At 34.8% G+C, this 17007-nt stretch overlaps 1 protein-coding gene across 4 annotated transcripts in view; it reads left to right on the forward strand.

The window, feature by feature from the left end:
- Positions 1-12785, forward strand: part of Klhl2 (kelch like family member 2) — a 94652-nt gene extending 81867 nt beyond the window's left edge. For 2 of the 4 annotated variants that reach the window (XR_013430252.1, XR_013430253.1), the window contains exons 9-16: positions 301-418; positions 1628-1825; positions 2267-2368; positions 3880-4008; positions 4837-4977; positions 10241-10384; positions 11098-11246; positions 11669-12785. Coding sequence is in view for 2 of the 4 variants with exons in the window: in XM_078030957.1 (XP_077887083.1) it covers positions 301-418; positions 1628-1825; positions 2267-2368; positions 3880-4008; positions 4837-4977; positions 10241-10384; positions 11669-11697 (861 nt within the window). In the remaining 2 variants the exon portion in view is untranslated. The remainder of the gene's footprint in view (positions 1-300; positions 419-1627; positions 1826-2266; positions 2369-3879; positions 4009-4836; positions 4978-10240; positions 10385-11097; positions 11247-11668) is intronic. The other 2 variants (XM_078030957.1, XM_078030958.1) reach the window with 1 other exon arrangement.
- Positions 12786-17007: the final 4222 nt, after the last annotated feature.

The following is a 17007-nucleotide window of genomic DNA, read 5'->3' on the forward strand; positions in this document are numbered from 1 at the left end:
GATTTTCCGCAGCCTTGCCAGTGCTGACTGCCTGCTGTTTTTTGGCTTAAATACTGCTTTTGCTTGAAGGATCAGAAACTTATTTTAGTTTCTGAAATCCTTATTTTTGACTAAATGTGCTAGATAATGGAATTGTAGTTCTAACATGTTCCCTGTTGTTGATGTTTACTACATGTTGTTAGGGGATTGTTTTCCTCAGCTCACTCTGCCATCTAACACCTCACACCAATCTTTGTAGGAAATATTAAATCTCAGAATGTGTAAGTATTTGTTCAAGTGCTTATATTTCTGCCCTTCCAGTTGATGGTGGTAGTTGGGGGCCAAGCACCAAAGGCTATTCGAAGTGTGGAATGCTATGACTTTAAGGAAGAACGATGGCACCAAGTGGCAGAATTGCCTTCTAGGAGATGCCGAGCAGGTAGGCGTGATGCATTATGCATAGTTTTCTATTAGTGGGTCTTTGAGAGCTTCTCTCTGAGGTCTTATTTTATTAATTAGAAGACAGACTATTACAAAGGTTTGATTCAAGCAGCTCTATGGTTAAATAGTGATTCAAGTATTATACAGTTTACCTGAAACATTGATAGGGCTAGCTGCTCTGTCTTCATTTTTAGATGTCTTTCTGGTTCTCTAGAATGAGCTAGAGGAACTGGCATTTTTAAAAATATACATATTTTTAGTTTTTAAAAATTTATTTAAAAATAAAATAAATTAAAAAATTTATTTAAAAATTTTTTTAATTCATAGGAGCTGGCCATTTGCTGGATATTTTTCTTATTACCTTTACAGAAATGTAGAGAAGGGAATTTTGAGCTTGGGACCCTTAGTTCTAGGAGATGTCTGACTCAGTTATAAGTCACAGTTGCTTTCATACAGGCATCTGTTTCATGAACATTTATTGAAATACATCTTATTTAGCCAAAAATGTGATAAGAAGAGGCATTTGTAAATGTTGGGAATCTTTCCCAGGACTTAATCTTGGATCCATAATTCCTATCTCCCTTAGCAAAATCAGTGTTTTAAATGAAATGGAACATTTCTATGATGGTTGCACTTCAACAGTATGTATTGGAGATTGTTATATATTAGCATATCTAGAGTTACTTCATTCTTTTAAGATTTATCTTAGACTGTGGTGTAACTCAGTGGCATGGTGCTTACTTAGCATGTGTGAGGCTCTGGGTTTGATCCCCAGTACCACAAAAGAAAAGAAAGAATAAAGTTGGCTAGTGCTTTATTTTGGTCTAGATGTGGTATAATTTTACTAGGTTGTGTTTTTGTTTTTCTGTGCTGGGAATCTAACCCATGGCCTCACACATGCTGGGTAAGTGCTTTGCTACTGAGCTATACATATCCTAGCTCTTTCATTTTTAATCAAATATTAAAACCTTTTTAATCTATGTTACTATAAGCAGAGCTACAATGAGTTCCTTATACATACATCATGGTGCACTTGTGATTATATATTCTTACAAATGAATAGTATTTTTTAGGACTTATTCAGTGAGCCTCCACTTGTGAGTAGCATTTTCTAACAATCACAGTAGACTTACTAGAAAGTATTTTTCATATTAGTGGTGATAGTTGGGTCACATATTCATCATCAAATGCTGCATTCTTTTTGCAGGAATGGTCTACATGGCTGGGCTTGTTTTTGCTGTTGGTGGCTTTAATGGCTCATTAAGAGTTCGCACTGTAGATTCCTATGACCCTGTGAAGGACCAATGGACCAGTGTTGCCAATATGCGAGACCGGAGAAGCACTTTGGGAGCGGCTGTGTTAAATGGATTGTTATATGCAGTGGGGGGCTTTGATGGGAGTACAGGTAATTTTCTTTTCATCTTTTCTACATTGCTATTACAGTTAACATAATAACCACATTTATGGAACAAATTATAGCAAAATTAGAATACATTTGAGTGTTTTAATGGGCATTGTATTTAAAGATGCTTTAAAATTACATCAAGAATTTCTTTAAATGATGTGTGTAAGAGTGCTGAGTATATAAATTTTCTTTATTATGCATCAGTATCAGTTATCTTACCATGTTTGAAAAGCTTGTAAATGACAGTAGCTTGAGTAGGAGCTCCTTGAAAAGAAGCTGTTCCTATTTATCATATAATTAACATGATTTTATTCCACCATTTTCCCCTTTTAATTTTAGCCCAATGTAAAATGCCTGAAGTATTTTTCCCTAATAATATCTATATAGAGAACAACTACATTTTTGAGAGGAGGAAATGAAGAGTATTGTACTTTATTATAGGTTTATCATCTGTGGAAGCGTATAACATAAAGTCTAATGAGTGGTTTCATGTAGCTCCAATGAACACGAGGAGGAGCAGTGTTGGTGTGGGCGTTGTTGGAGGTAGGTGCTGGCAGTTTTTTCAGGTGAACACTTTCAGGTACATATTGTTTCTTGATTCTGGAGAGTTCTAGTAATATAATCACCCATCTTCTAAATGGGCAAGCAAATTATCACTTAAAAAGAAAAATAATAATTGCTGTAAAATTGTACTTATTTTCTTAAATTAGCTTGTCTATATAAACTAACCTATATAAGGTCCTTTCTGTATTCCTCTCCTCCTCTCTTTCTGTTTGTGAGTGCATGTGTGTATAATCTATAAAAGACTTATCAACTAATCTTAATACTTTTGTTTGAGAAAAAAATCAGGTGACATACACAAAATTTTATAGCTAGAGAAGAATGGCTGTTTAACATTTTAGGGATGGATTGCCAAAGTTACTTATTTATATCCTACCTTATTCCCCAGTAGAATTTAGGAATCCTACAAATACTAAGCTTTGTGTGACCTTTTTTTTCCCCCTTTTTAAAATACTAGTTTACACAAATTTGTAGATTCTCATTCCCTCCTTACTACAGATATAATTCTCTGCACTTAAAAAGACTTTTACTAAAATGTAATTTACATACCATACAGTTCATTCATTTAATACATACAATTCTTTGTACATCTGTCACAACACTTCATTTTAGAACATTTTTATTACCCCAAAAGGCAGCCCTACTTCCCTTAGCTGTTATCCTGATCCTCTTTGGCCCTCAACAGTCACTAATCTATTTTCTGTCACAATGTAGATTTGTCTCTTGTGCACATTATATAAATGAAATCGTTCAGTATGTGGTGCATCATGACTTGCTTTTCTTACTTACCATGATGTTTTCAACATCATTTGTATTATAGCATTCAGTACTTCATATGTTTTCTTTTTTGTTTTCTGTGTCTTAGCACAGCAGTTCTGAGGATTAAACTCAGGACCTTACACATGCTAGGGAAATATTCTACCTCTGAGCTATATCTCAGCCCACACACATTTTTTTTTTTAATTTGCCAAGTATTTCATGGCATTCTTGTATTAACTCTTGATTTAACTTTTTTCAATTTATTTAAGATAACTTTAATATTTAATTCTGTTTTCTAGGATGATGCCCACTTTTAACTAGTGCTGTCTGGAGATAAATGAGTATACTTTCTGTTCTGTTAAGTTATTGATGAAAATATAAATTAGCATCATCATATATATTCTGCAGATCTTCATAATTTGATCATTTATTACCATTAGGGAAAGGATTAATAAATTTTATAAAAATCAGTAACACTCTAGGGCTGGGGCTGTAGCTCAACAGCAGAGCACTTGCCTACCGTGTGTGAGGCACTGGATTCGATTCTGAGCACCACATAAAAATAAACAAATAAAATAAAGGCATTCTGTCTACAACTACAAAAATATTTAAAAAAAAATCAGTAACACTCTAGAGGGAAGCTCTGCTACCATGGAGGAAACTATGTAAATATTGTATGACTTTAAAAAGTAGCATTTTTGTAAATTTGGATTTCTTTGTGATTCCATGCTTAGGTTTGCTCTATGCTGTAGGGGGTTATGATGGAGCTTCACGTCAGTGTCTTAGCACAGTAGAATGCTATAATGCTACAACAAATGAGTGGACCTATATAGCAGAAATGAGCACCAGACGGAGTGGAGCAGGTAAATATGAACCCTATATAGCAATTGGAGCACAAAATGAAAACAATTAAACAGATATAGTGATGCATTGATATCTCTTTATGTTATCTGGAAATATATGCTGATTTTAATGGTACAGAATGTCTTTTGAATTATGCAAGTAGTGGTAGGTAGCACTTTTATGAACTTTTATAAAGTAAAATTTAATTTCTAAGTGCTTTTTTAAACAGTTCCTTTGCTGGGTACAGTGATTCACACCTCTAATCCCAGCTTCTCGGTTGGCTGCACAGGATAATTGCAAGTTCAAGGCCAACCTGGGCAACTTAGCAAGACCCTGTCTCAAAATAAAAATAAAAAGGAATGAGGATGTAATTCAGTGATAGAGCACTTCTGTGTTCCATCCCTAGTACTATCAAAAAAAGGTGGCTTTGTTTTATTTATATAATGTTCATCATTCCTTTTATTATTTTGTTTTTAGTGTTTATTTGGGGACTTCCTAAATAATAAGCCCTTACATACTCATTTCTTAGAAATTGAGTGTTTTAATATTACACTGGATTACTTTTATTATGGAAGTTGTTTTCAAGAGGATTCTATTAAAGGACTTTTCCCCTGTATCTCACCTGTATGTTATTTTTACTCTGTTTGACATGTCTCTTTTTTCATAGTAATAGTTCTTATTTAGATCCTAGTTTATTCCGTTCTGTTCATTTTCATTTCTTAAATTGTATGCTTTTATGTTGACTTCTATTATGAATTATAATTTCAAAAATTTTAGTTATAATTACAAACTGTTATATATTTCTTGTCACTTTTTCTCTACTATAGTTGGTTGGTTGTATTTTGTAGGTGTTGGTGTGTTAAACAACTTATTATATGCTGTAGGAGGTCATGATGGCCCTTTAGTACGAAAAAGTGTTGAAGTATATGATCCTGCCACAAATGCCTGGAGACAGGTAGCAGATATGAACATGTGCAGAAGAAATGCAGGTATTACTAGCTTTAAGATTATAAAAATTTTAAAAGTCTACTAGTATTGCTGTGTATTTTAATTTTTTTTTTCTGATCTGGGTTTTCTGATGGACTTTGAATTCTTTAAAGGCAGAAACTTTCATAATAATAATATAGTAATCCTATAAAGTGAACACTTATTATCTGGAATATAATATGCTGTTGTCACACTTCAGTTAATTTATAATTTCTACTAGCAAATAACTTTTGGTGGTGAATGTGGATACTTATTGATTAAGGGTATATATCTTCATTTGATATATGAATTAATTTATACTTACCACAAGGCATGTATCACATCCTGGAGATCCCAGTTCTCAGGTAATTTGTCTAGTTACTTAAATATTTATTCAAGGTTAAAAAGCTAGTCGATTATCTGAATCTGGAGGAGAAATTTGAAGAGATAATCCTAATTTGGTATAGTTCAGGATCTCCAGAAAATGGAAAAAACGGAACCAACAACAATAGTTAGCTTTTTTTTTTTTTAAGAGAGAGAGAGAGAGAGAGAATTTTAATATTTATTTATTTATTTATTTTTAGTTTTTGGCAGACACAGCATCTTTATTTGTATGTGGTGCTGAGGATTGAACCCAGGCCGCATGCATGTCAGGCGAGCACGCTACCGCTTGAGCCACATCCCCAGCCCAATAGTTAGCCATTTTTGATTGTGACAGACCACCTGAGGAAAACATCTTAATGGAGGACAGATTTATTTTGATTCACAGTTTTAGAGGTTTCAGTCCACAATCCTGGCTGCATTGTTTCTGGGCCTGTCGTGAGGCAGTACATCATGGTGGAAGGTGTGACAAAGGAAAGCTGCTCACCTCATGGCAGCCAGGAAGCAGAGAGAAAAGAGGGGGCTGGGCACAAGACATCCCCTTCCAGCATATGCCCCCAGTGACCTGCTTTCTGCAGCTAGGTCCCACCTAGAGCAGTGTCCTCCACCTCCCAGTAATGTCCTCAGCTACGCACCCATCAATAATAACCCATTAGATTAGAGTCAGAGTGCTCATGATTGAATCACTTCCAGAGAGCCCCACCTCTGAACGTTGCTACACTAGAGACCACACCTTTAACACGCAAGTCTGTAGGATACATTACAGGTCCAAATCATAACAACAACAACAAAAAAAAAAAAACAAAAAAAAAAACAGAAAACAATTTCAAGAATAGAAAAGTGTTCAAGATTAGAAAATAACTATAGTCAACTTTCACTTAAGGACAGAGACAAATTTTGAGAAATGCTCATTAGATGATTTTCTCATTGTGCAAACATTATAGAGTGTGATTAGACAAATAGAATATTATAGGTCAGTCACTTCACATGTCCTCTTGATGCCATCAAGAGCCACAGTAAACAGATGTTTGAGGCTACTGCTGACCTAACATGACATACTGATAGTAAACTGTTTTTATATAAGTAGATGGAATACACTCTAAATTAGCTATTAAAAGTATAGTAAATATATAAGCCAGTAACTTTGTTGTTTATTATCAAATATTATGTATTGTACATAATTTGATATATATATATATTTTATATATAATTGGCAGTGCAGTAGGTTTTTTTTGGTGATACACCAGTATTGCTATAGACACATGAACAATGAATTGAACTACAATGGTAGGATGGCTGCAACAGGTTACAGCATCACTAGGTGATAGGAATGTTTTTTTAGCTCCATTATAATTTTATGAGACCCCTGCCATATATGTGGTCCATGATTGACCAAAATAGTTAATGTGGCACGTGACTATAAATGAAGATCCAAGGAGAGAATATACAAATAGAAAAATAGATTTAGGATAGCTAGATGATTATTTGGGAAATGCCAATCTTCTTCAAAATGCACTTATCTTTATGCTTTTTCCCATAGTCTAAAATAAATTCCCTATGATTCTAAAACTCATCTTACACCAAAATGCACCTCCCCCACCAAATACTCTTGTTAATTTCTCCTTACTTTAAATATAATTACTAAGGGAGACTAAGTACATAAGACTTTAAGGACTGTCAGAGTAGGGCAGAATTTATTTAACTCCATTTGAACTTGTACTTTATTCAGTCAGTTATGTTTGATGAGGCACTAAAAGCCCCTCAGAAGAGATAATCTAGAACCATGGTAAGATGCAAGTTCTGGGCCCTTAGTAGAATAAGTGCTTGACTGTAGTACATACGGAATTAGAAAAACCACAGTGCACATGCCTTTCTGGCTCAGGAAACTAATTTATAATTTGAACTTTCATAATTTTCTTAAAGATTGGAATAATATTTTCTGTATACATGTTTATTGTTTTTACGTCAAAAATTAGCCAGAAGAATAAAAAGATAATCTCTACATAGAGAGCTATCATTAATCTGCTCTTTAAATTTTTTTAATTAAAAATTTTTAATGTAAGAAGGTGGAAGTGCAGGACTTAAGAAAAGACTTGTTCTAAGTGTGTTAAAAAGTTTCATACTTTGATTTGGAGAACAGTTAATTGACCATTATTTGGTAATGATCAGGAATAGAAGGAAATGTAGAAACTTAGTCTTTACTTTCTGTCTCAATCAACTAAATCTATTCTCTTCAAATGATGGAATTTGAATAATTTACTTCTGTCATTTGAAAAATACAATATGATTTTACTATAAGCACATATTTTTTAATTTTTAATTTAAGCTCATAAGAGAATGTTTTTTAAAAAGTATCCCTCATCCCTTGTTTGATCTGAAACAAATTTCTGGTAAAACCTATCTAGCCCTTCCTTTCTAGTATTCTAAGATAAGGATTTCATTCAGCCGCCTAAATTGGGACAAAAGGACTGAGCTGGCAAGGAGAGCAGGGCATGAGTTCAGTTTTTTTTTTTTAATACCTTTATTTTGTTTACTTTTTTTATGTGGTGCTGGAAATTGAACCCAGTGCCTCACACGTGCTAAGCGAGCACTCTACCACTGAGCCAAAACCCCAACCATGAGTTCAGTTTTAAGTAAGAGAAGTGAGAGCATTGTATAAATTCGAATTAGCAAGCAACATACAAGTCAGATTTCCCATGTTTTTATATGTATGGTGAATTATGACATTAAGAATGGAGGAAAAATTTAATTAGATTATAAATAACTTGTCAATACTTAGCACGTCTGTAATAGGTTCTCAGTATATGTTTGAACTGAGAACAAAGTGACGAAGTATACCAAATAAACTGGAACCGTTGCAGACTGCAGGAAAGCACATGATTTGGCTTTCATCTGCCTAAAAGAATTCTGGTATTATGAATTAGTGGATTAATAGAATTGACATCTTTTGGATATATAGCTTATATATTTAAATGTGTGTAGAGACTGATTTCCTTTTCTGTGGTGGAGTTTTCTTTCATCTATGAGCTCCTTGTAAATGTAACTGGAGAAGCTCTTTAAGAAAGCAGAAGCCAGGTGTTGTGGTGCACACCTGTAATCCTAGTGGCTTGGGAAGCTGAGACTGGAGGATCGAAAGTTCAGAGCCAGTCTCAGCAATGGTGAGGCACTAAGCAACTGAGTGAGACCCTCTCTCTAAATAAATTTACAAAATAGGGCTGCGGATGTGGCTCAGTGGTTGAGTGCCCCTGAGTTCAGTCTCTAGTAGCCCCCTAAGCCCCCCAGAAAAAAGAAAACAGAGCCCCTTACTCATCTGTCACAGCCAAGACATTCTAGAGGCCATTTTATCTTTTCATAGTCATGTGTCATCTGTCAGTAAGCTGCAATACAGACTTGCATACAAATACAACAACTTTGGGGAACTTGTATGGCAGCAGTATTTGGCTCTTGGCTTTCAAGTATTTGAACTACTTCAGAATGATATGAGTTTAGCCAGGTATATGGTACATGTCTTTAATCCCAGCTACTTGGGAGATTGAGGCTCGGGAATTGCAGGTTCAAGGCCACCGAGGTAACTTAGCAAGACCCTGTCTCAAAATGAAATATAAAAAGTGCTGGGGATATAGCTAAGTGGTAGAGTGCTTGCCTCAGATGTGAGGCCTGGGATTAATCCTCAGTGCCTAACAGGGTACAGGGAATAAAAGGTAGGAATTTGCTTCCTGTGACAATAGTAACACAATTGAGTAAAACAGAGACAGTCCACTCCATTCAAGTACACTTTTAAATGCTGTGTAGTAATGTGGGCTTGTTATTTTATGTTAAAAACTCTATAAGCATATATTAATTAGGTTAGCAAAACCATCTTTAAACCTACAGAGACTAGTATGGAGCACCATTCTTGTGGATTCTTTGACATCCTATAGTATCAGTTCATAATATTTCCAAACATTTTTTAGGATAGACAAAAGTAAATTGAAATAAAGGTACTTTCTTTTCATTCAGCAGTTTTCTTACTTAAAATGTATATTGAGAAACAATCGCATATGTATTCAAAAAATCATGCAGAGCGATCCCTATTCATTGCAACACTGTTGATGAGCAAAAAACAAAAAATAGGAAATATCTATCAATAAAGGAGGAGTAAATAAATTATGGTATTGCATATGTAGGATACTATACAGCCATTGAAATTGAGTGGATCAATGTTTTTTAACCTGGGGAAATATCCAAGGTATATTGTTTGTTGGGGTGGGTATTAAGTGGCATGTATAGTGTCAGCTACTTTGGGGTTAAAAAAGGAAGTGTTTTGGTGTATTTGTGTGTATGTATATGTATACGTATACATATATATATATATGGGACAGGGAGAAGTCAGCCAGAGTTGAGGTCAAAATTTAAATGATGATTATTCTAGAAGTTTTTGAATTTTTGCAGAAATGAGTTATTCTAGTAATCAGATAATACTGTTCTCTGCGTTTAAAGGAAGTAAGATAGTTTATCATTCAGTATAAAAATAAAATTAAAATTTTTATCCTTTATTAATATATATTTATTCCTTAGGAGTTTCTAAGAAGCTAATTTTGTGAGGATTACTATTTTGACCTAAATTTATTTATTTATTTTTTTAAATAAAATGAGGAGCAAAATAGTTTCTAATGTATGAAGTAAGGTTGTGAGGATTAAATGAATAATGCATATATAAATTAACTGCTGCATAAATGACATACAGTAGTTGCTTAGCAGTGGAATTATACTCTCAAAAACAAAAGGAATTCTTTACATGTTCATCTTTTCTTCCTGCCTCCTTTCAAGAAGTTTCTCTTTATCACCTCACCAAACATGTATAGGGTAGTACTTGATTATCCAAAGACTTTAATAATTGTTTTCTCTCTGCATATTTTTTTAAAGGGGTTTGTGCAGTTAATGGTCTGTTATATGTTGTTGGAGGGGATGATGGTTCCTGTAACTTGGCATCGGTAGAATATTATAACCCAACAACAGATAAATGGACAGTTGTGTCATCTTGTATGAGCACAGGGAGAAGTTATGCAGGTAATAATTGTCTCGTTTTCTTAGTCTTGTATTATAAAAAGTTGACATCATTATGATTAACAGGTTTTTATAAGAAGAAAGTTTTTTCTCAATGTATATTTTTATCTTATTCTTAAAATAATTTATATTGTATGTGTAATTCTGAAATAAAGCACCCGTATTCGTTTGTCATTCTATAGTCATTTAGTTAAAATACCAAGTCTTTGCAGTACAGAACATACAGTAAATTTTAATATGTCCAAAATCTGTATACTACAGTGAGGAATACACTATGTGGCCAGGCTTTATTTCCTCAGATAGCCAATAAATATGGTTGCACAGGCGCACACCTGTAATCCCCACTGCTTGGCAGGCTGAGGCAGGAGGATCTCAAGTTCAAGTTCAGCCTGGGCAACTTAAGACTCTGTCTCAAAATAAACAGAAAAAAAAGGGTTGGGGATGGAGCTCAGTGGTAAGAGTGTGTCTGGGTATAATTTCTGGTAACCCTTCCCACCCAAAGGTCTGATCCCTTCCCATGGCCAGGCTACAAGAGATAGAATAGTTAAGCTATAGAGTAATTTTTTTTTCTTAAACTATATCATTAGTTGCATTATAAAATAAAATTTTCCATTCTCTTAGAGAAATGAATATATATATATATATGAAGTCTTTAAAACTGTATGTTGTATGTTAATTATTCTGATGACAGTGTTTAAATATTTGTATGTTTCTAGAATGTTTCTTTAACAAAATCGATCCAATAGTGGAGAAAAAAAGAAGTCTATACTAATTAACCATCACTGTTGTTTATGCATCGTCCAAAACAACACTTCATAGAAGAACTATTACAGTAGGATCCCAGAATAACATGACTCAATAATAGGTGAATTTTTTCAACAGTTTAATTGAGATATAACGACATACAATAATGTATATTTAAATATACAATCTGGTTACTTTCAACATATGTATACACCCATGAAACCATCACCATAATCAAGATAATAAATGTATCATCTCCTATTTTCTTTCTGCCTTTTTGTGTAGTAGGTGAATTTTGGTATTTTCTAAATAAAGTTATTTTCTCCAAATTGTGTCTGTAAATTCTAGTTATGGATTAAGAAGTCAGATGTAGTCCCAGTTTGTAACTAGAATTCACTGTGATTAGATTGAAATGATAGTAACACTAAACTGTAAGAAGGAGATTTTGAAGCATTATATTTGTTCAGTCCCTGTGGCTTTGGTAATGTAGAGTAACAGAATGCTGCCTGTGATGTCTGATTTACTTCTTCATTTTTTGCTCAGGGGTCACAGTTATTGATAAACCATTATGAGCCTGAAGGACATTTTCGGCATATTTACACATGAGAAACAGGCTTCAACAAGTATTTCTGAAGTGACTGAGAATCTAGCACTTCTCCACTTGTAGCTGCACTTTAAGTCTCAGCAGAAGATAAGATCGTCTGCCTTTATAGGCCTCGGATACTGAAGATTATTTTTGGTAGAAGCACTGTGTAGGCTTTTTCTGCAATGAGCAGCAGCTGACTGAATTTTAATAAGAAACCTGGACTGCAGTACTTACTCTGTAGTCTTTAGCTAACAGTTGCTTTCATAAAGACTAGTTCTCATCACCCTGGAATGACTATGGATTATTTTGTGAAGGAGGATGAAGTTAATGTGTGTTCTTGTAAAATTAAGTTTTATCTTTATTCCTTCTCCTGAAAATCTGTATACCCAGGAACTGAAAATCTTTGAACAGGTATTAAAATCTGCGTAAGTATACAAAGTGATTGAGGGATAAAACTATTTGCTTTTATAAATATCTTTGATTACATGAATATAATAAATTGTGTGCATATAAATGTGTGTCTATATGCTTTCCTTTAAATGTTTGAAAAGATGTTTGAAACTTGATTATACTATTTATAATTGGCACAGTACTTTGAATTATGCCAGTACTACATTGTAAAACAGAGTTGTATTTTTTGATATTTAACAATGCTTAACACTTTAAAATGCCACTTCTGAGGAATGAACATGGTGTAACACACTTGAATATGTGTGATGCCAAACTTTTTAAAATAAAGTATAAATTATGCTTATTTATTATTTTCTTTAGTTTAATCTTGGTCATGTTTTGGTGTGTATTTTTAATTTTTTCTTAAAGTAACACTTTGGCATGAATATAACTGCAGGTTTTTGATGAATATAATGAATGTATGGAATTCAACTGAATTTGCATGGTCTTAAGACTTTTTCTGTGTGTATAAATTTAGCTGCTATTAACAGAAGGAGAGAGCTTTCTGTAAGTAGCCATGTGCTTTGATCAGATAGTTTTTCTGAGATCTTCAATTAATCTCACTTTAAAGATGACCAAAACATGTCTTTCTTGAATTATCTTTGAATAAAAGTTTGTATATTATTTGTTTTACAATGTCCTTGATTTTTATCTATTAGTTTGATACTAACAAAGTTGTTTGTTGAAGATTTCTGTCCTTTTGTAAAAACTTGCAATTTCCAACTTTACAAACCTGTATTTTTAAATTTCTTGCCAAATTAGCCGGTAAGGTAATGCATTAAATCATTAAGTGATAGCACTGACATTGATTCATCAAGAACAGGTAACCATAACCATCAAGGAAAGTTTCTGAAGGATCAGTAAAATGTAAGGTTCATAAATTTCTCTGTCCCTCACAGTAAGCAGGACACCAGATAAAGATAAAGCAGGTAGCACTGGATAAAAAGAAGATCAAAGGCAAAATACCCTCTCTAAAGAAAACATTATGTAAGAATACCTAAGAAACTAAGAAATATATAAAAAAGAATCATGGAAATGTGAGTGGGATCTTGGGGTAGACAGCTGTGGTGCCAGACAGAGTAAAAAGGAAAGGGAAGGAAAGGAAGTGAGAGAGGACTGGACATTTCTCATGAGAATCACTTGAAAAGTTAATATGAAGAAAGCATCATAAATAAATAAATAAGTAGAATGAACATTAGAACAGAGGAAGGGAATAGGGGGAGGGAGAAGGGGAGAGAAAGAAGATGCACCAGGGACTAAAATGCAGCAAATGTAAGACTATGTCAAAATGAACCCAACTATTATATATGACCAAAATGCACTATTAAAAGCATCAAAAAGGGCCTAGGGTTGTGGCTCAGTGGTAGAGTACTCACCTAGCATGTGCGAGACACTGGGTTTGAGCTTCAGCACCACATAAAAATAAATAAAATAAAGGTATATGTCCAACAACAACTAAAATTATATTTTTTTAAAAAACTTGAAAATAAATTTTAAAATGCAAATTTTATATTATAATGCACTAATAAAAGCTTAAAAAAACCTTGGTAATCATGAGGAAAGATAGGATTTTTACCTAGTTAATATAGATTCTTCAAATCTAAACAGAAAACATTAAAATACTTGGTTGAACCTTCTATTATAAATGAAAATATAAGGAATTTAGCCAGAAAATACCTGTGTTCACTTTGAAAACATCAATTTCTGCATTAGTATGGCTCCTGGCTGGCCTATTGTCAGTAAACACGCTACGCTATAGGTCTAATAAATTTGGAGTTCTGTTAGATATTTCTGACAGCAGAACCAAGAAAAGAGTGAGGATGTTATCCTTTCTAATCATTTCTTATAAAAAAATGTAGGGAAAAACCCCTCAGTTTCTCCTACTGTACTCCCACAATGCAGAACACTTCTATGATCAGGTGAATGTGGAGTTTTCCCATACCATCTGATTCTCCGGTGGACACCCTAAAATTCACTTCAACCTCTGCCTGGAGACCTACTTGGAGCTACTGTCAGATCCCACAGGTTGAGACTGCAATCCTAGAAGATTGCCCCCACTTCAGAAGCTTATTGCAGGTCTGAGCCACTAGTACTTAACGACCAGTTGGCCACAAACTGGGTTTCCCAAGACATCCTCCTTGGTTAGATTAATTTGCTAAAATAGCTCATAGAACTCAGGGAAACACATTTATTGGTTCAAAGGTATTATAAAAGATACAGATTAAGAGAAAGGGAAGGTAGGGGTAAGGGAAGCACAGAGCTTTCATGCCCTCCTTGGGCCCACTGCCCCCTCAGCACTCTGTGTTCACAACCAGGAAGCTTTTCAAACCTTGTTCAAGAGTTTTAACAGCTTGCTCTCTAACCCTGACCCCCTTCCCAGAAGTTGGTGGGTGGGGCTCAAAGTTTCAATCCTCTAATTCTCTAATCAACTGTCTTTCTGGTGACTGGTATCATCCTGAGGATATCTAGGGATCCCAACCTAAGTTATCTCATTAGCATAAACAGGTGTGATCATTATGCTATTTATTAATTATTCATAACTATTAATAATATCATTCATTATAAATAAATAGCAAGACATTATTACTCAGGAAATACCAAGAGTTCTAGGGGCAATGTTAGTATGAACTGTTGGTGACAGGAACAGGAACAAAGACCAAGCATATTTCATATCATATCACAGTTCTAAACACAGATGTTCCGTGAAACTATGAATGTGAATTAAAGATTTATTTAAAAATTTTAAAATTTTTTCTTAAAATATAATCTATTAGGGTAACGAAGTCTTAACTACTTATGTCTAACACCTCTGACTTGATTTTATCTTTGAAACATATTAGTTTACGGAAGTTTGTCAGTAGCTGGATTTATAATATTGATTTCAAAGGCCTTACACATACCTCCCCTCCCCAGACCAATCTGTCTTTCCAGTTTGAAACATCTTGTGTTTTTGTTTGTTTGTTTTGTTGTGTTGTATTTATTCCTCGAACACAGAAGTGCTCCCAGCTGTTCTATTGTGTGGAAAAAAAGAGGTCAGAAGTTAAGTCAGAAGGTATCTTGGAAACCTCATCAAGAAATCAGTCCCAGGTTTGAGCAGAGTTCAGGGCTGATTAGTGTACCTGTGCTGTGAAGTAGCTCTGCCACCTACTTGGCTTTGTTGGCTGTTGTGATAGTTAGGGTTAAGAAGATTGGTATAAATGCTGCTAGAAGACTCAGCTCTCTTCCTGTTTCTTGAAGACTTTCTAGTACTTACTTCCTCACTGTCCCTTACAGCACAAGGACCCTAGTATTTGTAATCTCAGCCACTGATGAGTTAGGCGCACAGTGTAGCATAACACAGCAATGTGCTAAGGCTGCTTTATTTCAGTTTGGTCTTAAGCAAATTGCTTTCTACTGATTGCCAGTGCCTCCTTTTGGAGAGGAAGCTGTGTGGGAGAGTGGAACCATAAAGATTTTGGGATTCTAGTTCAGGGCTTCATCACTCTAAGGAAAAATGCTGTGTGGTTCATTGTAAAGCTCATGGACATTGAAATCAGATAGATCTGGGTTTCCATTCCCCTGTGTCAGCTGCTGACTTTGAACACATTCTTAACCTCTGACCCTTATTTTTGTCATTGCTAAAATGACAACAGTAGTATTATGTCACAAAGTTATTGTGGGATTTGATAAAAATATGCATATTTATTGTGCTTGAAGCAGGGCCCCTCAATAAGTTGCATCTGATGTTACTGTTCTCTGAGCTCTCTAAATAAGAACTAATAACCAACATTTACTGAGCACTTTTTTTGTTTTTTGTTTTTTTGGTTCTGGATAGGAACTGAACCCTACCTTGTGCGTGCTAGGCCAAGTATTCTACCATTGAGTTGTACTCCTGACCCCTTGTATGTGATACTGAGCACTTTCTGTATCAGATACTGCACTTGCTAATAAATGACAAGCCTAGTAAGTCTGACCCCATTGTGTATTTTGTTACTGTTGTTTTGACAGGGCAGCAGGTTTGGGCAGAGAGAAAAATTGGGTGGCAGTGCAGTTACACAAACTTGGCCAATAAGTGGGGAGCTCTGAAGCTGGAATGGCCAAGTAAAGCAGTCTTAAATTAGGGTGAAGGTTTGGATGTTTATGCTTCTGCATAAATCAGCATTGTACTCAGGTAGCCCACTTTGTGCCCTGGGGTGAGTGTGGGGGTGGCTTTGGCAATACACTCTGGAGGAGTGCCGTTTAAGTGCAGAAGGAAAGTTCTATGTGGGGCACTGGAAAATGCACTATAGGACATGACTCACCTTCTATGGGCATCCTAAAGACAGGGTTCTGTCTTTGACCACCCAAGTGACAGATCCCATTTCTTTTCCTTTGGTATGACCCCTGCCACGGTAATTTACAAAGAATGTGTGCACCAAACACATGGAATAGTTAAATGAGTGGGTATAGGTCCGCACTGGACCTATGAGAGACACCTCTCAAGAGGAAACTTCCTGAAGGAGATGGTACCTAAGTTGATAGGGAAGGGAAAGGATGGCTGATTATTCCAGGAGGAAGGGCTGGTCTGTTCAAAAGCAAGGAGAGGAGTAATAGCAAGAAACTTAAGAAACCATAGAAAGGGCCTTTACACGATATACATGTATTAAAACATTGCATGCTGTATGTATTTACAATTTTATATGTCAATTATACCTTATATGAAAACAAAGGGGTTTTCAATGGCTCAAGTGGTGCCCTTATGCAATTTTTATCTGTGTATTTTTTGGTAGATTATTTTATTTTATTGTTTAATAATTTTTAAAACTTATGACAGCGAAATACATTACAATTCTTATTCCACATATAGAGCACAATTTTTCATATCTTT

The sequence above is a fragment of the Ictidomys tridecemlineatus genome, chromosome 14 (genome assembly GCF_052094955.1).
Source record: "Ictidomys tridecemlineatus isolate mIctTri1 chromosome 14, mIctTri1.hap1, whole genome shotgun sequence".
Lineage (NCBI taxonomy): Eukaryota > Metazoa > Chordata > Mammalia > Rodentia > Sciuridae > Ictidomys > Ictidomys tridecemlineatus.